The sequence below is a fragment of the Mesitornis unicolor genome, unplaced genomic scaffold (assembly GCF_000695765.1).
Source record: "Mesitornis unicolor isolate BGI_N332 unplaced genomic scaffold, ASM69576v1 scaffold19797, whole genome shotgun sequence".
In the NCBI taxonomy this organism is placed as follows: domain Eukaryota; kingdom Metazoa; phylum Chordata; class Aves; order Mesitornithiformes; family Mesitornithidae; genus Mesitornis; species Mesitornis unicolor.
The window spans coordinates 1-22,053 of record NW_010197297.1 but is presented as its reverse complement, the minus strand read 5'-3'; the positions used below and the strand labels follow the sequence as shown (position 1 = coordinate 22,053).

General features: G+C 52.2%; 2 protein-coding genes across 2 annotated transcripts; both read right to left on the bottom strand.

Moving 5' to 3' along the window:
• Positions 1-1,891: 1,891 nt before the first annotated feature.
• HTR6 (5-hydroxytryptamine (serotonin) receptor 6, G protein-coupled) lies at positions 1,892-5,004 on the bottom strand. Its single transcript, XM_010188767.1, has 3 exons — positions 4,282-5,004; positions 2,559-2,717; positions 1,892-2,305 (listed from the first exon to the last, which is right to left on the bottom strand). The coding sequence occupies exons 1-3, from the start codon at positions 5,002-5,004 to the stop codon at positions 1,892-1,894; spliced, it is 1,296 nt and encodes a 431-aa protein (XP_010187069.1).
• A 5,214-nt stretch (positions 5,005-10,218) lies between these two features.
• NBL1 (neuroblastoma 1, DAN family BMP antagonist) lies at positions 10,219-22,053 on the bottom strand. Its single transcript, XM_010188766.1, has 4 exons — positions 21,958-22,053; positions 11,659-11,853; positions 11,336-11,447; positions 10,219-10,498 (listed from the first exon to the last, which is right to left on the bottom strand). Exons 1-4 carry the CDS (start codon positions 21,978-21,980, stop codon positions 10,241-10,243), a joined length of 588 nt encoding a protein of 195 aa, XP_010187068.1. The 5' UTR covers positions 21,981-22,053; the 3' UTR covers positions 10,219-10,240.

Here is a 22,053-nt window from a genome sequence, read left to right as displayed (position 1 = left end):
CACCTCTAGATCATTTCTCACAAAGTAAAAAATGTAGCTGTTTCTGGGACTGGCAGCTTTGGGTACAGTGCCCAGCTTTTCCCCTGCCCAATTTCCTACTGTGAGGGGAGCACCGACCTGCTCAGCTCTGATTTTGGAGCGGTGCCTCACTGCAGGGATACGATTTCTCCACCGAGGATTTGTCCGCAAGCAAACACCTTATTACAAAAAAATGGCTTGATGAGAGAGTAAGGTATTATTGCTTTTGAACATTTGGCTTGAAGCAGCAGCCTCTCTTTGTCCATCTCCTGAAGCCTGTGCTGCTGACTTGGTCACCTCATGGACTTTCAAGGTTCATTGTGTATTTTTCTACTTTTTAACTGGAGTTGTAGCCAAAGTATGTTTTTCCATAAAGCCATTTGTGGATAGATGGACATATTTATTGTCATGCTTGATACCAAACCTGAGCTATCTGTCCACATACATGTGGCAAAAACCTATCAGATGGTTTGATGGTTGAACCTGTGCTCAGTCCTCCGTTTGTCACAGCCATTTATCACTGACCACTGGGCCAGCCGTCGGTTCCAAGGGGATCTGTAGCAATTAAATGTCAAGTTTCTCATAAAAACACTTGTTGTTCAGTTCGGGAAAACATGTGGGCAATGTGAAAAGAAAAGTGATGAGACTTGCTTGGTGTGTGGCTGCTTTTTCCAGCATCCCGTATCCTGGGGATGCTTTGTTCTCGTTTGGATAATCATCAGTTTCAGTTCTCAGTCAAACTTGTTAGCAGAAGCTCGGAAATACGCAGCAAGGTTTGTAGGCTACGAGTCCAGAGAGGGCACAGCAACCAACCACCAACCCATCTTTTTGTCAGAAAGGCACTTGAGGAAGAATTTGTTAAAGTATTTGTTGTTTTGTATTTTTTTAAGTGCCCACTTACTATATTACTCACTATTCTCTCTGCTTATGGCTATAAGGAAGGTTGGGAGGTGGTATTGTCATTTAAAAGACAATATTTATTTAGACTCTTATTTGAAGGTGAGGGGGAAAATGTATATTTTCTAATTACATCATCTGAAAACTGATGGATTGTCAGAGCAAGGTATGATGGTCATATGCCAAAAATAGGAAGCCGTAGGATGAAGTCTAAAGGGAAGCTCATCTCATTCCTTACTACTGTCAGGAAACCCACAGAGCCACAAACAAGCCGAACACCCACACCCTCGCTGAGTAGCCAGAAAGCCGTGTTGAACATTTTGCATCAAATTTAATCCCCCGTAGCACAGGCTGTTCATGATTAAACACGGCGGTTTTGCTGTGTTGCAACTCCCTGCTTTCGCAGGAAACCGAGACAGATACAAACCAAATGAGGCGAGGAGATTCAACTCCACGAAGACGCGATGTTCTGGGGACTGATGCAGCCCCAAACCTCTGAGTCACAGGCTGTAGTTTCCACCGTTTCCCTCGGTGAGACAGAGGTGATCTGCTGAGCTGTGCAAGTGGAAGCTGAAAACCAAGCCTTGCTTTAAGTTTAGGGAGACACAGGCTGGCGGGAGGGTCTGGAGTCTGAGGTTCAGACTGACCAGAGGTGGAAAGGCCACGAAAAGCAGCTCTCAGAGAAGGGTGAAGGGTTGGTGATGGTGGGTGAAGGAGGGATGGCAAGAGAGAGGAACAAGGCAGATAAATTTGGCAGTAAGACGTGGCTTTGCGCTGTTCACACCTACCCGTGGAAGTGCTCGGTGATGATGGCTTCTCCACAGAGACGCACGTTGCATTCGAGAAGGGTATCGAGCAGCAACATGTAGGCAGGGAGATGTCCTGCAGTGAATCGGCCCTCCAGAGAGTTTGCATTGCGCTGGGGGATCCTTCCCAGCACATCACAGTCCGGAACCCCCCACTGGGACACCCATGCTTAGGCCATGGGGGTGCCAAGCTGCTTAGGCTGCAGCTCCGGGGGCTCCAATTCAAAAAAGTTGACCAAATGGACACCAGGGGCCAGGAGAGGCCGGGGGCCATCGATGGGCGGCAGCAGGAGGTGTTCATTCCCCAGCACCCCGGACTCCACCGAGTCGGTCTCGGCCTGCAAGGTGAGGACGTTCTTGAGGGATGTGGCGGCGCGGGGTCCGCTGTTGGAGTTCCTCATGGAGAGGGAGATGGCGCTGGGCCGGGGCTCCCCTGAGCGCCGGCAGCAGGGCAGGTATTTGCCCATGGCCCTCTTGAAGTCCCTCATGAAGAGCGGGTAGATGATGGGGTTCATGGTGCTGTTGCAGTACCCGAGCCAGGTGAGCACGTCGAAGAAGCTGGCCGGGACACAGTCGCAGACTGCCTGGGGGACACAGCAAGGGTTAGCAGCATCTCCCACCTCCATCCCCATTTCCCAGGCATGGCAATGTTTTCCTTTCCAAGGAACCCTTCAAAACCCTGTTGAAGGGGTTTTCCTTGCCGTTGCCCCCCAGGGAAGTTGCATCTTTGGTCCCAGAGGCTTTCCAGCAAGATCTGCAGCATCTGAGATCCAATCCAGCAGGATTGGAAGAGAAAAGCTATTGAAAACCTGACATAAAACCCCCATACGCGCTTACCTCAATCACGTTGGTGACGAAGAAGGGGAGCCAAGCCACGAAGAACATGCCCAGGAGGATGCCCAGCGTCAGGCTGGCCTTCAGCGCCTTCTTGCTGTGCTTGTTGGCGAACCTCCTGCTCTCACTGCCAGTCGTGGGCTGGCTCGGGGCACGGGGAACCTGCAACGGGATGGGGTGGTGAGCGAGAGTTTCTCCCCACCCCAAAAAAGTGGCATTTGGTGCTGCAAATCCTGAAAAGAAACCCCTGTTGTTATTTTCCTTCTCACAAGGGGCAGGAGGGTGGCACACACCGCAGCCCCCAAACCACATATCAGGAAGAGGAAGCAATAGAAACCCTCAGCATTGAGAGTATTTTAAATTTTTTACTGTAAAATAGGAGGTTTATCATTAGGATGCTTCTTTTGTAGAAAAATCCAATTCAGTCCATGTTTTGGTGAGAATAAAGCATGCCCTGAAGAGGCAGCTCTAGCTGCTGATTAGAGCAGCAAACCAGTTACATTTTTAAAAGCAGGATGTCAAACATCTCAGCCTACAAACACCACAACTACCTCAGCCCTCTATGCACTCCTGCAGCCTAAAATGACATTATTATCTCAACCCTCTGCCGTAATTAAATGAGGCCCCGTTACAGCTCAGCTTCCTGCCCAAAAAAGAGAACAAAAATCTGTTTAAAAAGATGAAACTCAAGCATTTTCTGGCTTACACCCCATTTTCAGCCCAGCCTGAACAGATCTGGGGTTTCTAGGTGTCAGCTGGGACATTTCCCTCTGGCAAATGCTGCTTTTCCATGGCAGAGCAAAGCACCCGAGCATCCCCCGGTCCCCAGAGCGGGGCTGTGGCAGGGTCTGTTTGTAAAGTCCAAAAACTTGGCATCTGGGATGGGGGGGAATAAAACATTTTATGTTATTGTCGGTTTGTTCTTTAATTCTCATTTTCCTTCCGAAATCGTGGTACATCCGCTCACGTGCGGGAGAGCTGGCAGGTCAGGGAGTCCTGGCTCCTTTCTCAAAAGAGAGAGAACAACAAACTAAATCAAGCTATTTAAAAGCAATTAAGTTTGTATTTTCCCTGTAGGATATGAGGTCAATAAAGCCTATTACAGAGAATTAAAGCTGTTAGATTTAGTGGCAATTACCTTCTCCTGGAGAAATACAAACAAGTGCAGCCACGTTTGGGTTATAAAAACCACACACACCGGTTTAACCAGCAATCGAGTGAGGAGGGATTTTGCAGTTCCTGTTATAGTCCAGGTAATGAAAACAGAAGCCAGCTCTTCAAAATAAGGTGCTCTCCAGAATTTGGTATTTGCTATTATTTACTCCTTCTCCCCCGTATGTCTAACGCCCACCATGGCCAAGATTTACGAGTGGAAAGTCAGATAAGATTAAAACCCTCTGGGATGACGCTAGCCAAGAGGGGGGCGAAACTGCATTTATTTTGCGTCGCTGAGCATTTTCGCCTCTATCTTAATTTATTTCTCTGCTTCTGCTCATGCTGTTTCTGAGCTCCTGAGCAGCTCAGAAGTGCACCATTGCTGGGATAAGACTTGGGGCACCTCTGAGGACGTCAAGAAGGTGGATTTTGCCCAAAATCTCCCTCATTGCTGTCTGGTTGCCAAAGACATTTGCTGACTCCAGCTCTGAGGCTGTTCTGAAGGCAGAAACACCCCAGGCACCCAAATGATGGGGGTCAACAAGGAGCAACGTCCCTGTGGCCACCTTACCTGTGGCGTGGCCTCGTCGGCAGTGGCCACATTGGAGGTGAGGGAAGCCACCTGCACCGCTTGCTTTCGGGCTGCCAGGAGGATGCGGCAGTAGGTGAAGGAGATGGCGGCAGATGGGAGGAAGAAAGTCAGGCAGGAGGCCACCAAGGCGTAGGGCAAGCTGACCACCAGCCGGCATTGGTCCTCGTCCCCCTGGGAGGTGACGTTTGGGGACCGGACCTCGAACTCCAGCTCGTGCCAACCCATCTTGATGGGGAGGAAGGAGGCCAGCGCCGCCAAGGTCCAGGTGGCCAGGATGAGCCAGAGGGCTCTGCAGGAGGTCATCCGCAGCTTGTACTTGAGGGGGGAGATGATGAGGAGGTAGCGGTCCAAGCTGATGACGCAGAGGTTGAGGATGGAGGCACTGCAGCACATGACGTCGAAGGAGTACCAGAGGGAGCAGAAGTCGCCCCGCAGCACCCAGCGGCCGTAGAGCTGGTTGAGCATGGCCGGGGGCATCACCACCAGCCCCACCATCAGGTCAGACATGAAGAGCGACACCAGGAAGTAGTTGGAGGTGTTGCGGAGGGAGCGCTGGGTGACGATGAGGAGGATGAGGAGGAAGTTCCCCGCTGTGGTCAGCAGGATGATGAAGCAGAGGAAAGCGGCCACCCAGCTGCTCCCCACCAGCAGTGAGCGCTCCCCCAGCACACTGGCATTGGGGGCCCCTACATTGCCCTCCATGAGGAGCCGGGGGGACCTTCTCCGGCTGCAACCTGCACTAGGTGATCATTGCTGGAGCCAGCTCCTGGGTAAGAGGTACCATCTCTGTCTCCGCGCTGTGTCCGTTCTCCTTTCTCCTCTCCTCCTCTTCCTCGCTTCCCCCGCTCTCTCTCTTCACTGGCAATCAGGGCAGAGTGACAACCCCAGGAGCCGATCAGTGAGGGTCCCCTCCCCGTTACTCACAGCCAGGCATTTTCTTGTCTCTGCAAATACTCCTGAGCTGGGATGTCCCTGGATGCTCCTTCTGGATGCTGGGATGCTCTGGACACCGGGGAGGCTTGGGATTCTCTGGATACCGGGATGCTCGAGATGTCAGGGATGCTCTGGAGACTCTGATGCTCTGGATGTGCTGGACCAGGGAATAATCTGGACTGCAGGATGCTCTGGATGACAGGGATGCTCTGGACCCCAGAATGCTCCAGATACCAGAGATGCTCTGGACTCCAGGATGCTCCAGATGCTGGGGATGCTCTGGACCCCCAGCGTTTGGCTCTCTGCCCCCTGCTGGGCTTGGCTACCTGCAGAGCTCCGTCCCCCAGGGCAGCGGGGATGTGCTGAGCAAATCCGTGCCTGAGCTCCGCTGCTGCTGCAGCCAGAGATGCACGGAGAGGCAGAGCAGCCCCGAGGCGAGGACGAGGATGCTCCCAGCCAAGCTCACTGGTGAGGAGGAAGATGCAACATGCAGGAGTGTGGGAAGGTGTCTCTCCCCGGCAGAGGTTTGTCCAGCGTGCATGCGTGTGCGTGTGTGTGTGTGTGTGTGTGTGTTACCAGCCAGACTTTTACCTGCTGCTCTGTGATGCACAGGAAAGGATGCAGAAATGCTGATTTGGAGGAGGTGGGGCTGCAGGGGGAGAGGAGGAGATGAAATGAAATGCTGATGAAAACAAGGATCTGGTCGAAACTCCGTAAAGTGGCAGCCAGAGAGTTCTCTTTTCCACCTTAAAGAGACAGCCAGCGCCGTGCTCTGCCTCCCCGCCGCTGGAGACCCTGTGTCTGCCAGGCCGGTGGGCAGTGACCCACGGGCCAGCAGCTCTGCAGTGAAGCCAGCAGCACTGAGCGCCAGGCTCCATCCTAAAATTTTGCAAAGCCAAATAAAAAGCAGCAAAACCTGCTAGCAACAGCCTGCACTTCCCTGCTCAGAAAACATCCAGGGGCACGGAAAGGGCTCGCTGCCTGATTTTTCCGTGCTGCAAGTTTTTATTGGCTGGCTTCGGTGCAGCCCAGATCCCTGCCTTTGAAGGCACAACACGGGACAGACCGACAGCAACTGGCCCTGTGGCAAGCAGGAGGCAACACATCGGAGGACGCAGCGGGTCCTGCTGGCTCCTTCATCTCTTCTAGTTCAGAAGACATTTCCGAATCTTTAAGTGCTGTCAGGTATCCCATGCTTGAGTCAATTCCTGGGAGTGCTTGGCAGGGACTGATTTGACCAGTTTTTGACCAGCTGCCAAAAGGTGTTTTTTAAATACTAACAAATGGCTGCAATTTCTTCTGGAGGGAGACCAGAGCTGAGGGCACCGACTTCAGCACAAACCAGAGCCATGCGTGTGTCTCCGCTGTGCCCCTTGGCACCCACTCCTGCAGTCACAGGGCCAGACGTGGCCCTTTTCTCCCTGCACCACCACCGAAGCTTTTGTTATCACGCTTTCCCTTGAAGATGCTGCTGCTGCTGTGTGGGTGAGCGCCAGCTGTGCACACTGCATGTCCTGCTGCACCGCCCCAGCTGCCCACCCCAGCACAGAAATTTGTCTCTTTGCCAAAATCTACTTTACTAAGCACCTTTTCCTAGTGGCTGGATGGGTAATTCAAGTCTGGAAACCACCTGTGAGCAAGCGCCATGGAAGATGCAAACTGGGGCTCACCACACACCCCATTGCCTGCCCTGGGATCTCTGTGCCACTGGAAAGCCATTCACTGGGAAACAGCTGCCGTCACTTGCACCAGGACAAGCTCTTCTGGGAGTCTGTGCACATCTGCCCTCCCTCTGCATCCCCGGGACCCTCTCCTGGGATGCTCCCAGCCAAAGCCACCCCAGCCACCTCTGCGTCACTGTGTCCTGGCCAGCGTCCAGGGCAGAGCACACACACGCGAGGCTCTGATCGCAGCGGGAGGTTTCTTTAGAAAGAACACTCGTACCAGGAAACCCTCACTTCCTCATCCCATCTGTGCTGGGAACAAGGGAAAAAACCCACCCCGAGCCCACACTGCAGCAGCCTCCCCAGCCAGGATGAATCAATGCAGTGGCACAGATTTATCCCAGCTGGGTCCACGCTGGTGCTCAGCAAGGAAACCACGCACAGCACAAAGCCATGCTCCTTCCCAGCCCTGCTGCACCCCAACCTTAGGAGCACCTCGGTTTCTCTCCAGAGCTTTTGCTCCAGAGATGAAGATGGTATCAGCAGCGTGTCCTCCTCAACTCGGTGTGTGGGAGGTTGGCTTGGATGTGTTTGCTGGGGAAGGGAATGTGAATTGATCAAAGAGAAATATGCTTCAAAAAACCTGCCTGAAAATGAGATCCAAATCCTAGCGTTGTGCCTGTCTCTGCTCCGGTGCTCAGCTGCCTGCGTGTGCTCTCTCCCCTGCGCTGCGTTTCTGGACACATCTGCAGGGGATCGTGGTTTCCACCAGCTCTGCTCTCCAGTACCGCTAGCAGGGAAAGCAAAACCAGGTTGTCAACAGCCACCCAAGTGTCAGCATGGCAAAAAAAGGGCTGGTGAGCCCAAGTGAGTAAAACTGGGAGGGTGAGAGACTTCAGGGAGCACATGCGAGCAGTCCAGGGCTTAACATAACAGCCTTCAATAGTGCAATCCAATCCCAGGATCTCATTCCATCCTTGAACTGGGATGGCTCCTTAGGGCAGATTTTGGGCAGAGCCTGGCTAAGCTACCTTTAAAGATTCATGTTTTCACCTCTAGAACAGCCTTCCTCGGCCTGCCTCCACTGAAGCTCAGGTTGTGTTGAAAGGAGGTGGGGACATCCTGCTCCGAACACCTTGAACTGCAGCTCCTGGGGTCTGCTGCAGCAGTCCCAGTAAACTCTGCTAAAATCCAGCTCCTGTTTTCACTGTACAGCAATAAAAGGGCCATGTGATGGTGGTCGGTGACAGCACAGCTTTCTCCACCTTTTCCTGCCTCCTGGCTCTCCTGTAAAGCTCCTGTCCTTGAGAGGACACTTCACAGCCTAAAAATAATTATCCTAATGCACAGGACATCTCTACCCCTGCCAAAGTCCTTCCTTTTCAGCTCACCCTCTTTGTTGTGGCCATTGCTCCCTGAATGCAAACCCTGTCCCCCTTCACCACCCCAAGAGCTGCTCTCCAAGCTTGTGCAGAGTCCTCAGAGCCCCTGACCAAAGAGAGGGGCAATCAGAGCTGGTCACTTGCACAGCACAGCCTCCTGCCTCTCCAGGAGCAGATGGGACCATCCCCAGGGCTGGGCTCAGACAAGGGAGCATCGTCTGATCAATTGTGAGGGGACAACCACGGTGGCTGGCCAGACAGCAGTGGGACTGGAGGTTTGCAAGGGCACGCTCTGCCCTGCCCAGGGAATGTTTGATCCAAACACCCTTGGAAATGGCCCACTGGTTCTCAGCAAAGGTGCTTGGGTCCCCTCCTCACCCACAAAGGGATGTCCATGTCCGTGTCCAAGTTCGCCTTCCTCCACTCCAGAAGCACTCCTGGAGGCCATGAACATCTGGATGCCACGAAACTCGCTGGATCAAGAGTGTCACCTAGCGGCAACAGAGCTGATAAAGGTTGTATGGTCCCGCAGAGACCCCACGCACTCCCCACACAAGTGGGACCCGGCAGCCCTTAAATGACAGCGACAGGCTGCAGCGACATGAGCTGTCTCTGGATGCAACCACGCCTGGGCAGCAGATCCCTGCACCCACATGGAACCCATATGCTGAGTATTTGGGGTTGGTTTTCCTTTTAGTGGCTCTCCCTCCTCCTCCCAAATTGGAGGGAAACCATCGTTCTCCCATAGCCTGGCCCCCCCTGCACTGCTGTCCTGTCTGGTGTCCTGGTGTCTCTCCCAGACAGGCATCAGAGCACTGAGAAATGGAAGTCAGAACTAATTTATTTAAGACAAAAAAAACCAACAACAAAACAAAACAAAAGTAAAAAGGAGGGGGAGGCATCGATTACAAGCTCTGGAAGCTCTTGTCAGGACAGCGCCAAAGAAATCAGCTTTATACAACAGAGAGAAAGGGGCAGCAGGAGGGGCACGGGGCTGTCCCCTCACCCCGAGCCTCCCCAGCCCTGCACGAGCTGTCCCTTGCGAAGGTACATTGGCATCTCGGCCCTCGTCCCCCTGCTCCCTCCACCACAATTAAAGTGCAGCAGGGAGAGCGGGGAGAGGGACTGGCTCCCACTCACACCACCCCAGCACAAGTCTGCTCTTGACCTTCCCCTGTGGGCCATAAAATGCAAAAGCCCAGCACCCATGGCCTGATCCAGCTCCCTCGTCCCCAGGGAGTTATGTGGTGGCCCTGAGGACCAGCAAGGAAAGGGCTCTCATCACCATGGATCTCAGCAACCTCACGCACACAGCCCCAGAGGCACATCCTGGGACAAAACGCTCCCCAAGTGCTACCTGATAGAAGGGGGTTGAGGATGAATAAAGATCCAAATGGGTGCCAGGAGGAACTGCACATCCATGCTGAGCCCCATGTCCTTAGGCAAGGAAGAAGATGGGAGGAAGAAGAGATGCTGCTGGTCCCACACACCTCAAGAGAGATGTGCATCTCTTGTGGAGAGGCTGCATCCCATCTTCCTCCGCCTCAGGCACAAGCCCTTTACAAGAGAAAAACCCAGGACTCAGCAAGGGCTCCACAGGGCTCAGAGGCCTGCAGACAGCCCCTGGAGAGCGCAGCTCAGCTCTTGCTCTCAGCCAAAGCCCCCTCGGCCAGGTTCCCACTCCTCTCAATATATTATTACTATTATGTGCAAGTAGTTCTGCATCCGAAAACCCCGAGCCCTCCTCTCTCACCCTGCAGCTCCAGCCCAACGCCCACCACTCAGTTCCTCCAAAAAACGTTCCTCCAGCCCCAGGGTGTCGTGGAGAGCAAAGCGTGAGGGTAGCTATTAGACAGGAAAGACTCCACCACCCCCCTCCCTCCCAAAACCCCGGCCCTCTCCCTCGCGCACACCCCCTGCCCGCGCCACCGGCTGCAAGGACAGTCCACGAGGGCCAGGTCACTCCTCGCCCTCCTCCTCGTGGTGGTGGTGGTGGCTGGAGGGAGGAGGTTCTTCCACCTCTTGTTGGTGGTGGGCATAGTGGTGGGGGCTTGGACCTTCAGCGGGCATGTTCTCCTCCGCGTTCAGGTAGACGTTGAAGAGGGCTCCCTCGTGGCTCGGCTCCTTCCCACAAGCCTGGCAGCTACAGTGAAGGATCTTCTCCACCAGCTTGTCCACCCTGGGGATCTCGTCGTTGCCTGGACAGTCCAGTGTCACCTGGAGAGAGGGACAAGGCCACGGCAAGTGAGTGTGCAGGCTCAATGCCCAGGTGGGCATCCTGCCCCATGCTCTGCCGCCTCGGGGTATTTTAAACCAGAAGCGATGGTTCACTGCCCATACAGACAAATCTCCACAGTCAGTTTGCATGGCAGGAGCACTCTGGGAATGTCTTGCAGGTCACAAGCTGCAGAAATCCAGGGAAAATGCACTGACTCAAGCGGGACACTACTCCCAAGCACCACTAGCACAGAAATATTGGTGGTAACTGCAAAGGCCACCCACAAAACACTTTGCTGAGCATCTCAGACAGTCTGGACTAAGCCATCTGCCCAAATGTCTGAGTTGAAAGTGAAGCAGAGAGCTGAACCCAGCTCCTCGGGTGTTGAGGCTCGCCTCGGAGGCAGGGTTTGTGGCCCAGACAGGATCAGTGGTGGCGTGAAACGGTGAGGTCTGAGGGTGACAGCAGATGGGCTGTGGGAAGCACTGTTGGACATCGAGGAAAGCAAAATCTCCCAAGTGGGAGGAGGTGACAAAGGGAGAAGTGGAGAGAACAGGCACGCGGGATGAGCACGGGGATGAATAATGCAGGCACTGATGGGGGCTGCTTTCTGCCAGCACAGTGACAAATGCATCATTCATCCCAGCAGTCACGTTGCTTCCACCCAGGCATCTCAAGACAGTGTAGAGTCACCTGAGAGACACCCCACAAGGAAATTACAAGTGGGGAAACCTCAGGGAAGGAGAACGACCTGTCCTAAAGCAGCAGCAGAGCAGAGCTGAGTCCCCTGAGCGAGGCTGCACAGAAAGCACCGTAGAGCAAGCAGGGATACTCACGATTTCCCACATGGACTGGGCTGGCATGCAGGAGTCACAGTGAACCAGGGACTCTGTGGACTGAGGGAAGGTGTTGGGGACGCTGTAGCTGAAACACTGTCCCAGACAGGCCCTGCAATGACAACAGGAGGGATGAGGGCTCAGGGGAGGTCCCTGCCCTTCCCAACAAGGGCAGAAAGAGATTTAACTTTCCACTGGGACAGACAGAAGGCAGCTGGGCAGAGGCAGGACATTGTGTGTGGCTTCTTGTGCGAGTGACAGTCCTCAAAACCACTCCAGTGTCATCAGCAGCACCCAGCTCTGCTCTGAGGGTGGATCTGTACCTGTTCTGGATGGACTTGGACTCGCAGCCGCTGTGTCCCACGATCTGGGTGATGTTCTTTGCCTCACACCAAGCACTCTTGTCTGGGAAGAGGGCGAGCTTGTTTATAGGGGGCGGTGCGGCCAGGAGCAGCGCTGGGAAGAGGGCACCAACCACGAACCATAACATCATGGCCAGCTCTGCCAAAATCCTACAACTGGAGACAGAAAGTAAAGCGTTAGCAGGAAAGAAAACAGACAAGCCCACCCATTTCTCCAACCCTGTGGCTGTTCGTGACTGTGACAAGCACAAATACGTACTCCCAGTGCGCTGGTACTCACATCTCCCCCCACAGCCACTGCTGTGGCCTGGTTGGCTCCCCAAAACACTGCACGGGGAGTGGGACATGATGCTCTGCTTCCTCCCTCTTCAAAACAAGCTCTGGGACAGGCAGGTACGTGCATCACATCTCCCGAGCTTTGTGCCAGAGGCAACAGCAGGCTTTTCATCGTTTCCCACCCAAAGCTGGGCTGGGAGAAGTTTGCAAAACAAAAGCGTCACCACCACAGGCCGGGCCAGGTTGGAGAGGTTGCGGACCGCATAAATGTTTTTTATTTGAGGAAGGAGCAGACTTCCCCACTTCATTTTCTCCCACCTTAAAAGCCAAGGCTCTTTTTCTCAGGTCCCCCAGAGAAGAGGGATCACTTTCCCTCTTCCCCTGGAATTGCACACCAGGTGTCGCTGCAAGGCAGCAGCAAGCAGGGAGACGTGGAAACCTCAGTCCAGAGGCTGGAAACAGAAAAGCCCAATGCGGCATTTATTTTTACAGAGCCACTCACATTCGGCAAACTCTGAGGACGGGAACTCAGTCTGCAGGCAAGGGGGGTCCTTTTAACACCAAGCACAAACCTCGCTCGCAAAGGTGGTCGGCCGGGAGGTCACTTACCACCCCCGGAGAAAGCCCACGCAGGGTTTCCTTGCGGGCCAGCTCTATTCTCGAGCCAAGGTGCCTGCATTAACACTCCCAATCACTGGGGAAAGGCAGATGGAAAAGCATCATAGAAACAGGGAAATTTTTTCCTTTGTGGGGTTTGGATGGAGTCACAGCGAAAGGCAGACAGTTCTACTTTCTAAAATATTTGTTAGAACCATGTTATTTGTTATTTCCTTTTATTTATTTATCCAGACAGAGATCCAAAGCCCACACTGGAAAGACTCCTGTTGATTGCCATGGCTCCTGGGCCCAGCCCTCTCATGTTTGCCAGGGAAGGAGAGGAAAAACGCCGTGTTTATCAGACCCGGTGTCAGAGGCAGCTCTGCGCTGGGGCCTCCCAGCCGAGCGTCCCCTGGGTCGCTCAGTCCATCTGCACTGTCTACACCAACTCATCCTCAGCTCATCTAAACTATTGAGATGGGCTCCTAGGCACTTCTCACAGCTCCAGCTCAGGTATTTTAAGGTCACTATGGGGCACAGGGGTTTGCCCTCTTACCCCTCTGCTGAGCCCAACCTCCTGGGTCTAAATCAAGACACACAGGAGAGAGAGATGCTTCCCCATTCTCCCCTTTCCCTGATGAAAAGGCATCCTCATTCACTGGCCCTGGTATCTCTGGAGGTATCAGATAGGGGTCTCTGCTAAATTTTCTTATTTCCTGGTGATACAGGAGCCATAATGTCATAACGTAGCGACATCTTTATAGTCCTTCCCAATCCTCCCAGCACTTCTTCATGTGAACCCCATGGGTCCCTGGTGAGAATACCAGCACACAGCAGGGTCTGCAGGTCTCGGTGTGAGATAAGCAGAGGATTTTTGCCTCTGAACATGCACTGGCATTAATGAGAACAGTGTGGCTAAATACATATGTCCTGAAGACAACTCTTAGGGCTTACTTCTGCTCCTTGAAGTATTTTTTTCCGTATCACTGGGGAATTCTGCAATTTCTACAAAGAAGAACATGGCTAAGCTGCACAGACACACACTCAGTTTGCTTGGTTTTCTGAAACGAGCATCACTCATTCCTCAAATGCCAGCAGCGCAGTGTTGAGGAATCCAGCTCCCAAAGGCAAGCCCGAGATCAGAGCTGGGATGTGACCCAAACAGCAATCACAGCCCCCCGGGGAACAGCCAAAATTCCTCTGGAGTCAGCACACAAGTTCACTTCCACATGCCCGATCAGAGAGCAATTTCCTTTTTTCCAAAGAAAGGTGGTGGCTGTTTTTTTTTCCAGGTTTCTCTGCATATCTACCCAGTTGCAAACATTTCTGTCTGTGCTGACAGCCCTGCTCCCCTGGGACCTATTTTGTTACTGGAGGAAGGTGTCCAGCAGGGACGTGTTTCTGCAGCGCCGGTCAGAGCAGACCCATCGCCAGAGGCACGAAGGATCATCTCCGAGCATCTGGGCTCCTGTCTTACTCAGATACCAAGAGGAAGACGAGTGAGGTTGTGCTCTGCTAAAGCACAGGCCCTGGCCTGGATTCAGGAAAGCACTTAAACATATGCTTAAGCCCTTTCCTAAGCAGGGATGTCTTCGTAACCAGGCCCCCCAGCAGCACGGCCACTGGTCCGGTTTGCAGAGGGGCAGTCGGCAAGCAGGGGAACCGGGTACCTCTGCAGTGCAATTGCAAATTGCAAAAAAACCCCCTGCATTTGCAGCTTTATCCTGTCCTTCAGGGGTGCTGAGCACTGCCACCCCATCCGCACGCTGCTTTCCTTCTCCCCTGGAGCCTGCAGGGTCACATTTCTAGTAAGTCCCAAGGTTTATGCCAGTGCCTAGGAAAATATGTGATGCAGCTGAGTTTGGGAGGGAGCTGGGGCTGGAAACAGCCTCCTCGCAACCACGGCATGTTCACCAGCATAGTTCAAACCAGTCATGCGAACAGAGCTGCCACTAAAACCATTCATCTGACAGCAGCCATAGGGTCGGAGACAAAAGCACCGTGTTCCTTCTCCCCCCTGGCTGGGAAGGGAAGGGAAAAAGGAAGACAAGGCACCCGAGCAGGTTTGCAAACTCCCGATTAAATAAAGGCATTGAGCACATTCCTCCGTGACAAGCTAAATTACACGTTGCAGCCCTTAAAGGAACAAGTGTGTGCTCCCCGGCGCTGACCCCGGCCCCGGTCTGCCGGCAGGAGTGAGCATTTCCCCGCACACAGGGGCTTCTTTCTCTTCTCCGCACTAGGGCACTTTTTTTTCCCCTGCTAGTCAAAGCTTTTCAAGCAGAAAGTTCAGCTCAGTTCCGGCAGAGCCATCAGCCCGTGAGGGTCTCCCCCCTCTCCCTCTGCAGGGAACCGCGCGGCAGCTTCGTCCACCATCCCTTCAGCGCGCATTTGAGAAATCAAAATGACTCAGTCCTTGAGCCTGGCACATCCCAGACTCCAGAGACAAACAACTTCTCAACGCACAGCTGCAGCCTTGTGGTGAGCAGCCCCGGAGCCCTTTTCCAGCCTGTCCCCATGCCCAAGGAGCTGAAGGGCAAAATGTCCAAGGGTGATGGGTCTCAGCTGCATCAGCTCAGCATCCCTTTGAGGCCCAAGGAGCCAGGCAGGAGTCCTGCTGACAGCTGAGTCTCCCATCAACCCTGTTTTGAGATCCAGTGGTAGCACGCTCAGATGTTTTTTGTCACCTAAAAGAGCTCCTTCCTCCCATCTCAGGAGTCCCACAAGCAGGACGGTCCCTGCCAAGGCCTGGAAGCAGCTGGGAAAATCTACATTGCTGCATCGGCTAGAGGACAATCAGGGGAATTACCTCGGAGGCCGTGTTCCCACCATCCAGCCCACAGCTGTTCCCAGTCATTTGGAAACCAAACACTTCTGGAGGAAAATAAAGAAGATCTAATCAGTTTTACCCTCTTTTTCCAGCAGGAAGTTTACACCATAATACAAGACAAGCCTGCAGGTGGACATGGGGAACATTTCATAAGTAGTTTAATATATTTATAGGCATTTCTCTTAGCCAGGATCTTGCAGTTTTGCCAAGCACATAAAAACACAGACACAGGTATATTATGGTCACGGCCACACATGCAGCATCCCAGGTTCTGAGAGACAAGAAACCCCTGATCTTTATAAACGTTGCTTAGCAAAGGCTCAAACCGGTGAACACAGCACAGAAATAGTGTTAGCTCCATGCTGTAGCAAACAAAAATGAGGTAGAAAGCCAGGAAATTGCTTTACTTCAGTGCTCGAATCAGTGATTCAAGTCCTTGTGTGCGATGCACAACATCTCAGCAGAGATGGACAAGGCAAAGGTTTCAGCTCCTGGTCTGGATCAAAGCTAGGGCCTTCACCTTCCTCTGCCTCCCCTGGACACACGGCAGTCCTGTCCGTCTGTCCCACCCAGCCTGGCTCTCAAGCTACCCCACAGCAAGCTGCCAAGAGCAACCCCAAGTCGGTGTTAGACATAAACCACGGCAGTAGCGGGTCCTGCCTGTATGTTCAACTACTTATTTGTGCCATTTTGCTGAGAAAAGCTGCTGCATGATGCTGACAAGAGGAGGCCCCAAAGATGCGCTGCTGAGTGCAATGCTCTGTGCCTCAGTTTCCCTGCTTGAAAGACCAGAGAGAGGGAAGCGCTGTATGCCAAGTGAGGCAATGGGTGCAGAGAGAGTGGGAAAAGCACAGGGAGGTCTTTGGAGTGCCAGATTTCCTTCGAGGGAAGAGGCTGCCTGGGGCAGGAGGGGAGGGACGGCTGCCAACAGCCCTTGCCCCACACGATGCGGGAAGGTGCTTGGGGGAAACGCCGCTCTCAGGCAGGTGGGAGTCAGGCCGGGACATCGGTGTCACACAAGGACATCGTGCTGGGGCACTGGAGTCGCACAAGGACACTGTGCTGCAGGGTAAGGGGTGGTTGCTGCCTGGAGAAGAGAAAGGTCTCCAAGGACTCGGGAGGGATCGCTCCTGCATGTGGATGTGGCCAGGAGCAATCTCTCTTCCAGGCAGCTGTAAATGCTAAAAGGCAACCGATTATTTAGGCATCTAAAAGGAAGCAAAGCCACAGAAAGTGTCTGATTTGGTCGTATCTGGAAAGAAACATGTACCTGTCCCAGAAAGATCCAGGGCATGGGTCTCCTTAGGCACAGGATGTTGTCTATGCAGCAACTTCTGAATACTACAGGGAATTGCCTCTTAGGAATCTCAACTCAAATAATATCTGCTTACACGGAACAAAAAATATTATAAGCCAGCATTATTAGCAGGAAAAGTTTAAATCTAAACTGAGAAAACCTGAAAAGCTATTGTGTACTTCACACACAAAAAAAATCAAACCAACTGACTTTATTCAATACTTGTCCTTATTCAGTATTTCAGAAATTTGCAGATAGCAGAAACTTTACATTTTTCAATTTGGTTGCAGAAAACACAAAATACAACATTCTTTTGGGGAATCTACCACTGAGCCTGCAGTAGCCCAAATTAATCTGATCCATGTCATGACAATATCATCAAGCAAAAGGGAAGAGAACTATGCACTGACAATGTCTAGACGTAATTCTTCAGGACAGCAAGACAGATGAGTGCATAACTGAACCCAGAAACCTCTTCTGAGCTGAGAGCTTCAGTCTTGCTTCGCTGAGCTGCAAAATCTGGGAAGAAATTACAAAAAAATAAAAAGGGAACTACCACAGGAAGACATTTGATATTTAACATGCATAGGAATCAATCCTAAAAACTTTCTGACAACAGAGCAAAAGCTGTGTCATTTCTCACTGTGGATCTGGTTGTCCCTGCTCCTTCCAAAAGCAGGAGATGTTAGAGCTTCCCTTTCCGTAATGCATTAATTTCCACTCAAGCATGGTTTGCCGATTCACAGAAATAAAGCTGAAATAGAGAAAAGCAGTGCAGCATTTTTAAAGCCCTCTCCCCTCCCCACTCTGGCCAGTATTTCAAAAGACTTTGGTACATTGGGAGATTAAACCTGGCTTCTCAACCATACACTGAGCACTTGAGAAACTCATTTTATGCAGCTGGGAAAAAAAATATCCAAGCTCCTGTACCTACAAAAGTCATTGGAAAGCTACCTATGGGCTTAGATAGGCTTAGAATGGGGTCCTAAAGGAGCTCTGCTGGAAAAGGGACACGCTAATGGCCTGGGGAGGAGGCAAGAATATAAACAGTTTCTGGTAATTGATTTCAACTGCTTAATTTCTTCAGCATTAAGAACAGTCACTGCCTGTAAAATGCATCAGAAAAGCACAGGAATATACCCTGGCCCCACACTGCCCTCCTCTCCCTCTGTTCTTCAAGCACCTGCTCAAAACGTGGGGCTCTGCAGCCCCTAAGAGCTGCGGGGCAAGCAGGATGGGAGCAAGGATCAGCCATGCGGGGACATGGAAAAGAAGTCAGGTATTGGCCTCCGGCTGCCGGCAGTTTTGGGAAGCAGCAAGACTGGGGTGCCTCGGCAAATTGGGGAAAGAGAGAGTGTACGGGCTCAGCCTGAGACCCCATATGAGGAAAGACAAGCCTGCAACACGCTTTGGCTAGAACAGTCCCCAGCGGTAGGTCGTACTGGCGTGCACTGCAGATAAAACGAGAAATAGGCGCTTTCGAACACAGCTGGTAGCAGCATTGCAGCCAGAGGCCCCGCTCGCATGTCTGGACCTGAAGGAGACTCGACTCCCCCCCGCGTTTCCCCCAGAGCTGGTGTTTCCCACACGCTTGCTGCCGCAGAGCAGGCAGGGCCAGCCGGCACAGGCAGCCTGGCTGAGGCTATCACCCACAGCTCCAGCCATGCAGGAGGACCGGAGGTGTCCAAAAGTGGACTGTGGATCTAATCCCCTTGGAAAATCCCATGTGGAAACAGCGAGTGCTGCCCTCCCACTGGGCTGCTCTCTCTAAAGCAGTCTCTGACCCCTGCAAACAGCAGTTTTCCACCCAGTGTGGAAAGGGGCTCTGTCTTTTCCTCCTTCACGACATCCCAAAACAAGAGCCTGGCCGCTATCCTGCACCAACAGCATCTCCCCAAGGCACCTGGCTTGCCCCGGAGTACACGCTCACACTGTTTCACCTTGCAACAGAAATCCCAGCTTCTTCCCTCCATTTTCGGTGAAAACAGCTTTCAAGGGGCTGGCGGTAAAATCCGCACCGCCTCTGGGAAGGGTCCCAAGCGTCGTTCGCTTTTACCCGTGTTTGATTCGCACACAAGCACCAGCGGCTTCCCCGGGGAGTGCTGCTCCCAGCAGGCCCAGTTCTGCTTTCACTTAGAGTGAGGTAAACTGGGACCGGCTCCTCCGAATGACTCCACTGGTGCAAATGAGATCAGAATCTGGCACCGCTCGTCTTACTCAAAACAAGCATAACTGGAACCAGATAAAACCAGTTCTAGTACATAGTGGCCACCAGGATTATTACTATTTTTTCAATTTAGCACACACGCCGCGTAAGGCCGTCCCGCAGTCAGAGATGGGAGTTGTCTCAAATGCCAACCGCGCTGGCTTTCGGCTCGCTCGGTCATTCATTACCAAACTTGCATAAAAAAATCAAGCCCTGTCCGACACAGCGGGGTTGCGCTTGCAGGATCAGGTTCCCAGCTGCTGGAGTAAGAGGTGGAAAGCGGGAAAGAGAAAAGGGTTTGCAAGTGGCAAGCAGCACAAATTCAGGCGACTTGAGTGCTGTTTTGCCCTCATTTAATCTTTGCTCTATCCCGCACCAGCCTTCTCAGTTTCGACGACACGAAACCCAACCTCTCTGTTATTTACCCACGGCACTGACTGCAATATTTCTAACATCGAAGCATAAAACCACATGGCAGTGCAGGGCCAGAGGACTTCAGGGGTAACGTAACAGCTTGCAGCTCTGTGGGTATTTTTGATTGCTCCCAGACACGCTGGGGGCTGACCTCGCACTTGACATTTAGATGGTTTCTGCTAAAACTGCAGGATTGGGCCCAGTAACAACGAAATCAAACTGTGAAGCAAATGCTGGTGTTTTCCCCTTTCTGGCCAAGTCATCTGAGCTCTGTATCAGAGGAGAAGGAGGCTTATGCCACTTCTGAAAGAGTAGCCAAAGCGAGGGCCCAATCCTGACGCTATTTTCAAAGCTCAGCTCCAAGGGAACAAAATTTTGGCTGAAAAGAGGGTAGCAGCCCAGCCCAGCACCACAATTGGTAGAAAGGAGTGTTGGGTTGGTGCATTCTCACCGTTGGAGCTAATTTACGCCCTGGAAAGCCCTGGCTTCCACTCCCCATGTTGCTCCCTCCCTAAACAGCGCTGTGTGAGAAACAAAGGTCTGGGAAACAGCAAGCACAGCTCCTGCCAGCGCTCACGGGAGGCGCAGAGGACAGACCATCCCTCATTCCCACTCCAGTCCTCCCCCAAAAGGACAATTTTATCAGCCGCTCAGCTTTTTAAGAGTCTGATTTGAGTGGCTGAGAAGTTTCTTTGCTCTAAGCTGTGCAGGACCTGCTGGCACTCTGGTCCTTGCTTTATTGCAAGGGATCTTCAAGCCTGGGCAACTACAGAGGAGGGGCTTTTTTTTCCAGCAGCATTTTTAAAAGTAAAATATCAGGAGCGAAGCCCTCCAAAAGGACAATTTTATCAGCCGCTCAGCTTTTTAAGAGTCTGATTTGAGTGGCTGAGAAGTTTCTTTGCTCTAAGCTGTGCAGGACCTGCTGGCACTCTGGTCCTTGCTTTATTGCAAGGGATCTTCAAGCCTGGGCGACTACAGAGGAGGGGCTTTTTTTTCCAGCAGATTTAAAAATAAAATATCAGGAGTGAAGCCCTCAGATGGAGCAAGTCCCCAGCTCTGCCTTCCCTAGGGTCACTGCAGCTACGATATGGGAGCCAGTGGAGGTATTGCTCACACTTTAATGGGAACAGCACGGAGCTTGGGGAGGGATCACTGCCCAGGAGTTTAGTCGGCTTTTCAGGCAGGTTTCTCACCACTGTACCATCTTAGCACCACCTCGGCAATGCCAACACACACCATGAGCGAAGTTACTACAATACGGACAGGTCTTCAAGGCTACTTTAAAAGCATGTTGGCTCAGGGCCCAATCCTGCCCTTCCTGGGCACCCAAAACTCCCTCCAACTTGACTATTTTCCTTGCTCCGGAAAGACGACCGGGCACTCACAAAGCCTTTGCTCATTTGCCCTTTTTGCAAGACCGCAAACTCCCCAAGCTGGAATTCAGCATGGAGAGGTCAAGCCAAGAGCCCGGATTCTTCTCAGGGCTGTTTGCAAACACTTGGGATTTTTATACTGAAGGCAAATTCCATTTCCCATCCTGCGGTTTGCAAATTTGAGGCGAGCTGCTTTTTTCGAGATGGGAGACTGCCTTTGCAAAGCCAAAGTGCCCATTGTATCCGGCTGTTTGTTGGACATTGCAAAGAGGACATTAAATTCTTCGGCTAAAAATACAAGGGAAAATCTGAGTCTCACCATATCACTGGGATCTTTCCCACTTGTTTCAGTAGGGTGTAGATTTTTCCCGAAAAAACCTGCATGGCAAAGCTATAGTGCCCCAAATCCACAAACACTTCACACAGGCTGAATTTTGAATTTGGTGGGGTTAATCCTTTATGTAAAAGTTACATAGCAGAGCATAAGTTTCTTATGTGAGTGCCCTCATAAGAGAAACATTAGTAGGCAATAAGGGATAGTCCAGATCAACTTTAATGCAGCCTGAAAATGAGCTAAAGCATGTTCTGTCCCTGGAAAACCTCTCAGAGAGAAAAAGAAATCCCCACTGTGCATAAAATGCAGAGATTATTGTATAGAACAAATAAGAATTGCCACAAGTATGTAGACAAACTGAAATACTATCTTACGAGTTGAGAAACAGGTAGAGAGATACTGGATATAAGCATTTGTAATATTCCAGTAAGCACAAAAACTATTTGTAGGATACAAGGATGTAAATTCATCCCCAGTGCAAACTTTTCAAGTTTTCAAGTTTGCTGCCTTGCCATCAGGAAAATTTCCTTCCTTTATGATACCCGACCGACTACACGTCCTCTGGCATTGTCGTTAATCGATACACTGAACATTCCCCTCCTTTCCTCTGCACTTTTGTTCGAAACCCGAAAGAGATGGGAAGGACTCTGTACCGCAGATGTGCGACTGATCGAGCGCAGCTCCCCATATCCTATTCTTTTATTTTATTTGAGTTAAAGCGGCGGTGGAAATAGCTTAACGATTGCACAGCAGATCCCCCCCAGAAGTCCGCCTCATCTGCAACTGATTTCTGCCCGTGGCACTATCCTCATCAATCACCCGGGGCGGGGGGGAATGGAAAGGAGAGGAAAAAGAGGCGGAAAATCTGGTGCTGAGAAAAAAGCTGCAGGTTTTGGGGTGGGGGACACACACACAAAGCCAAGGGGTACTCACCACCCAGGCGACGGCGGGCACATCCCATGGGGGCCGCGGGCGGGCGGCTACAGCCCCGCGGTACCCGGCGGTTGCCGCATCCTCGGCGCCGCGGCC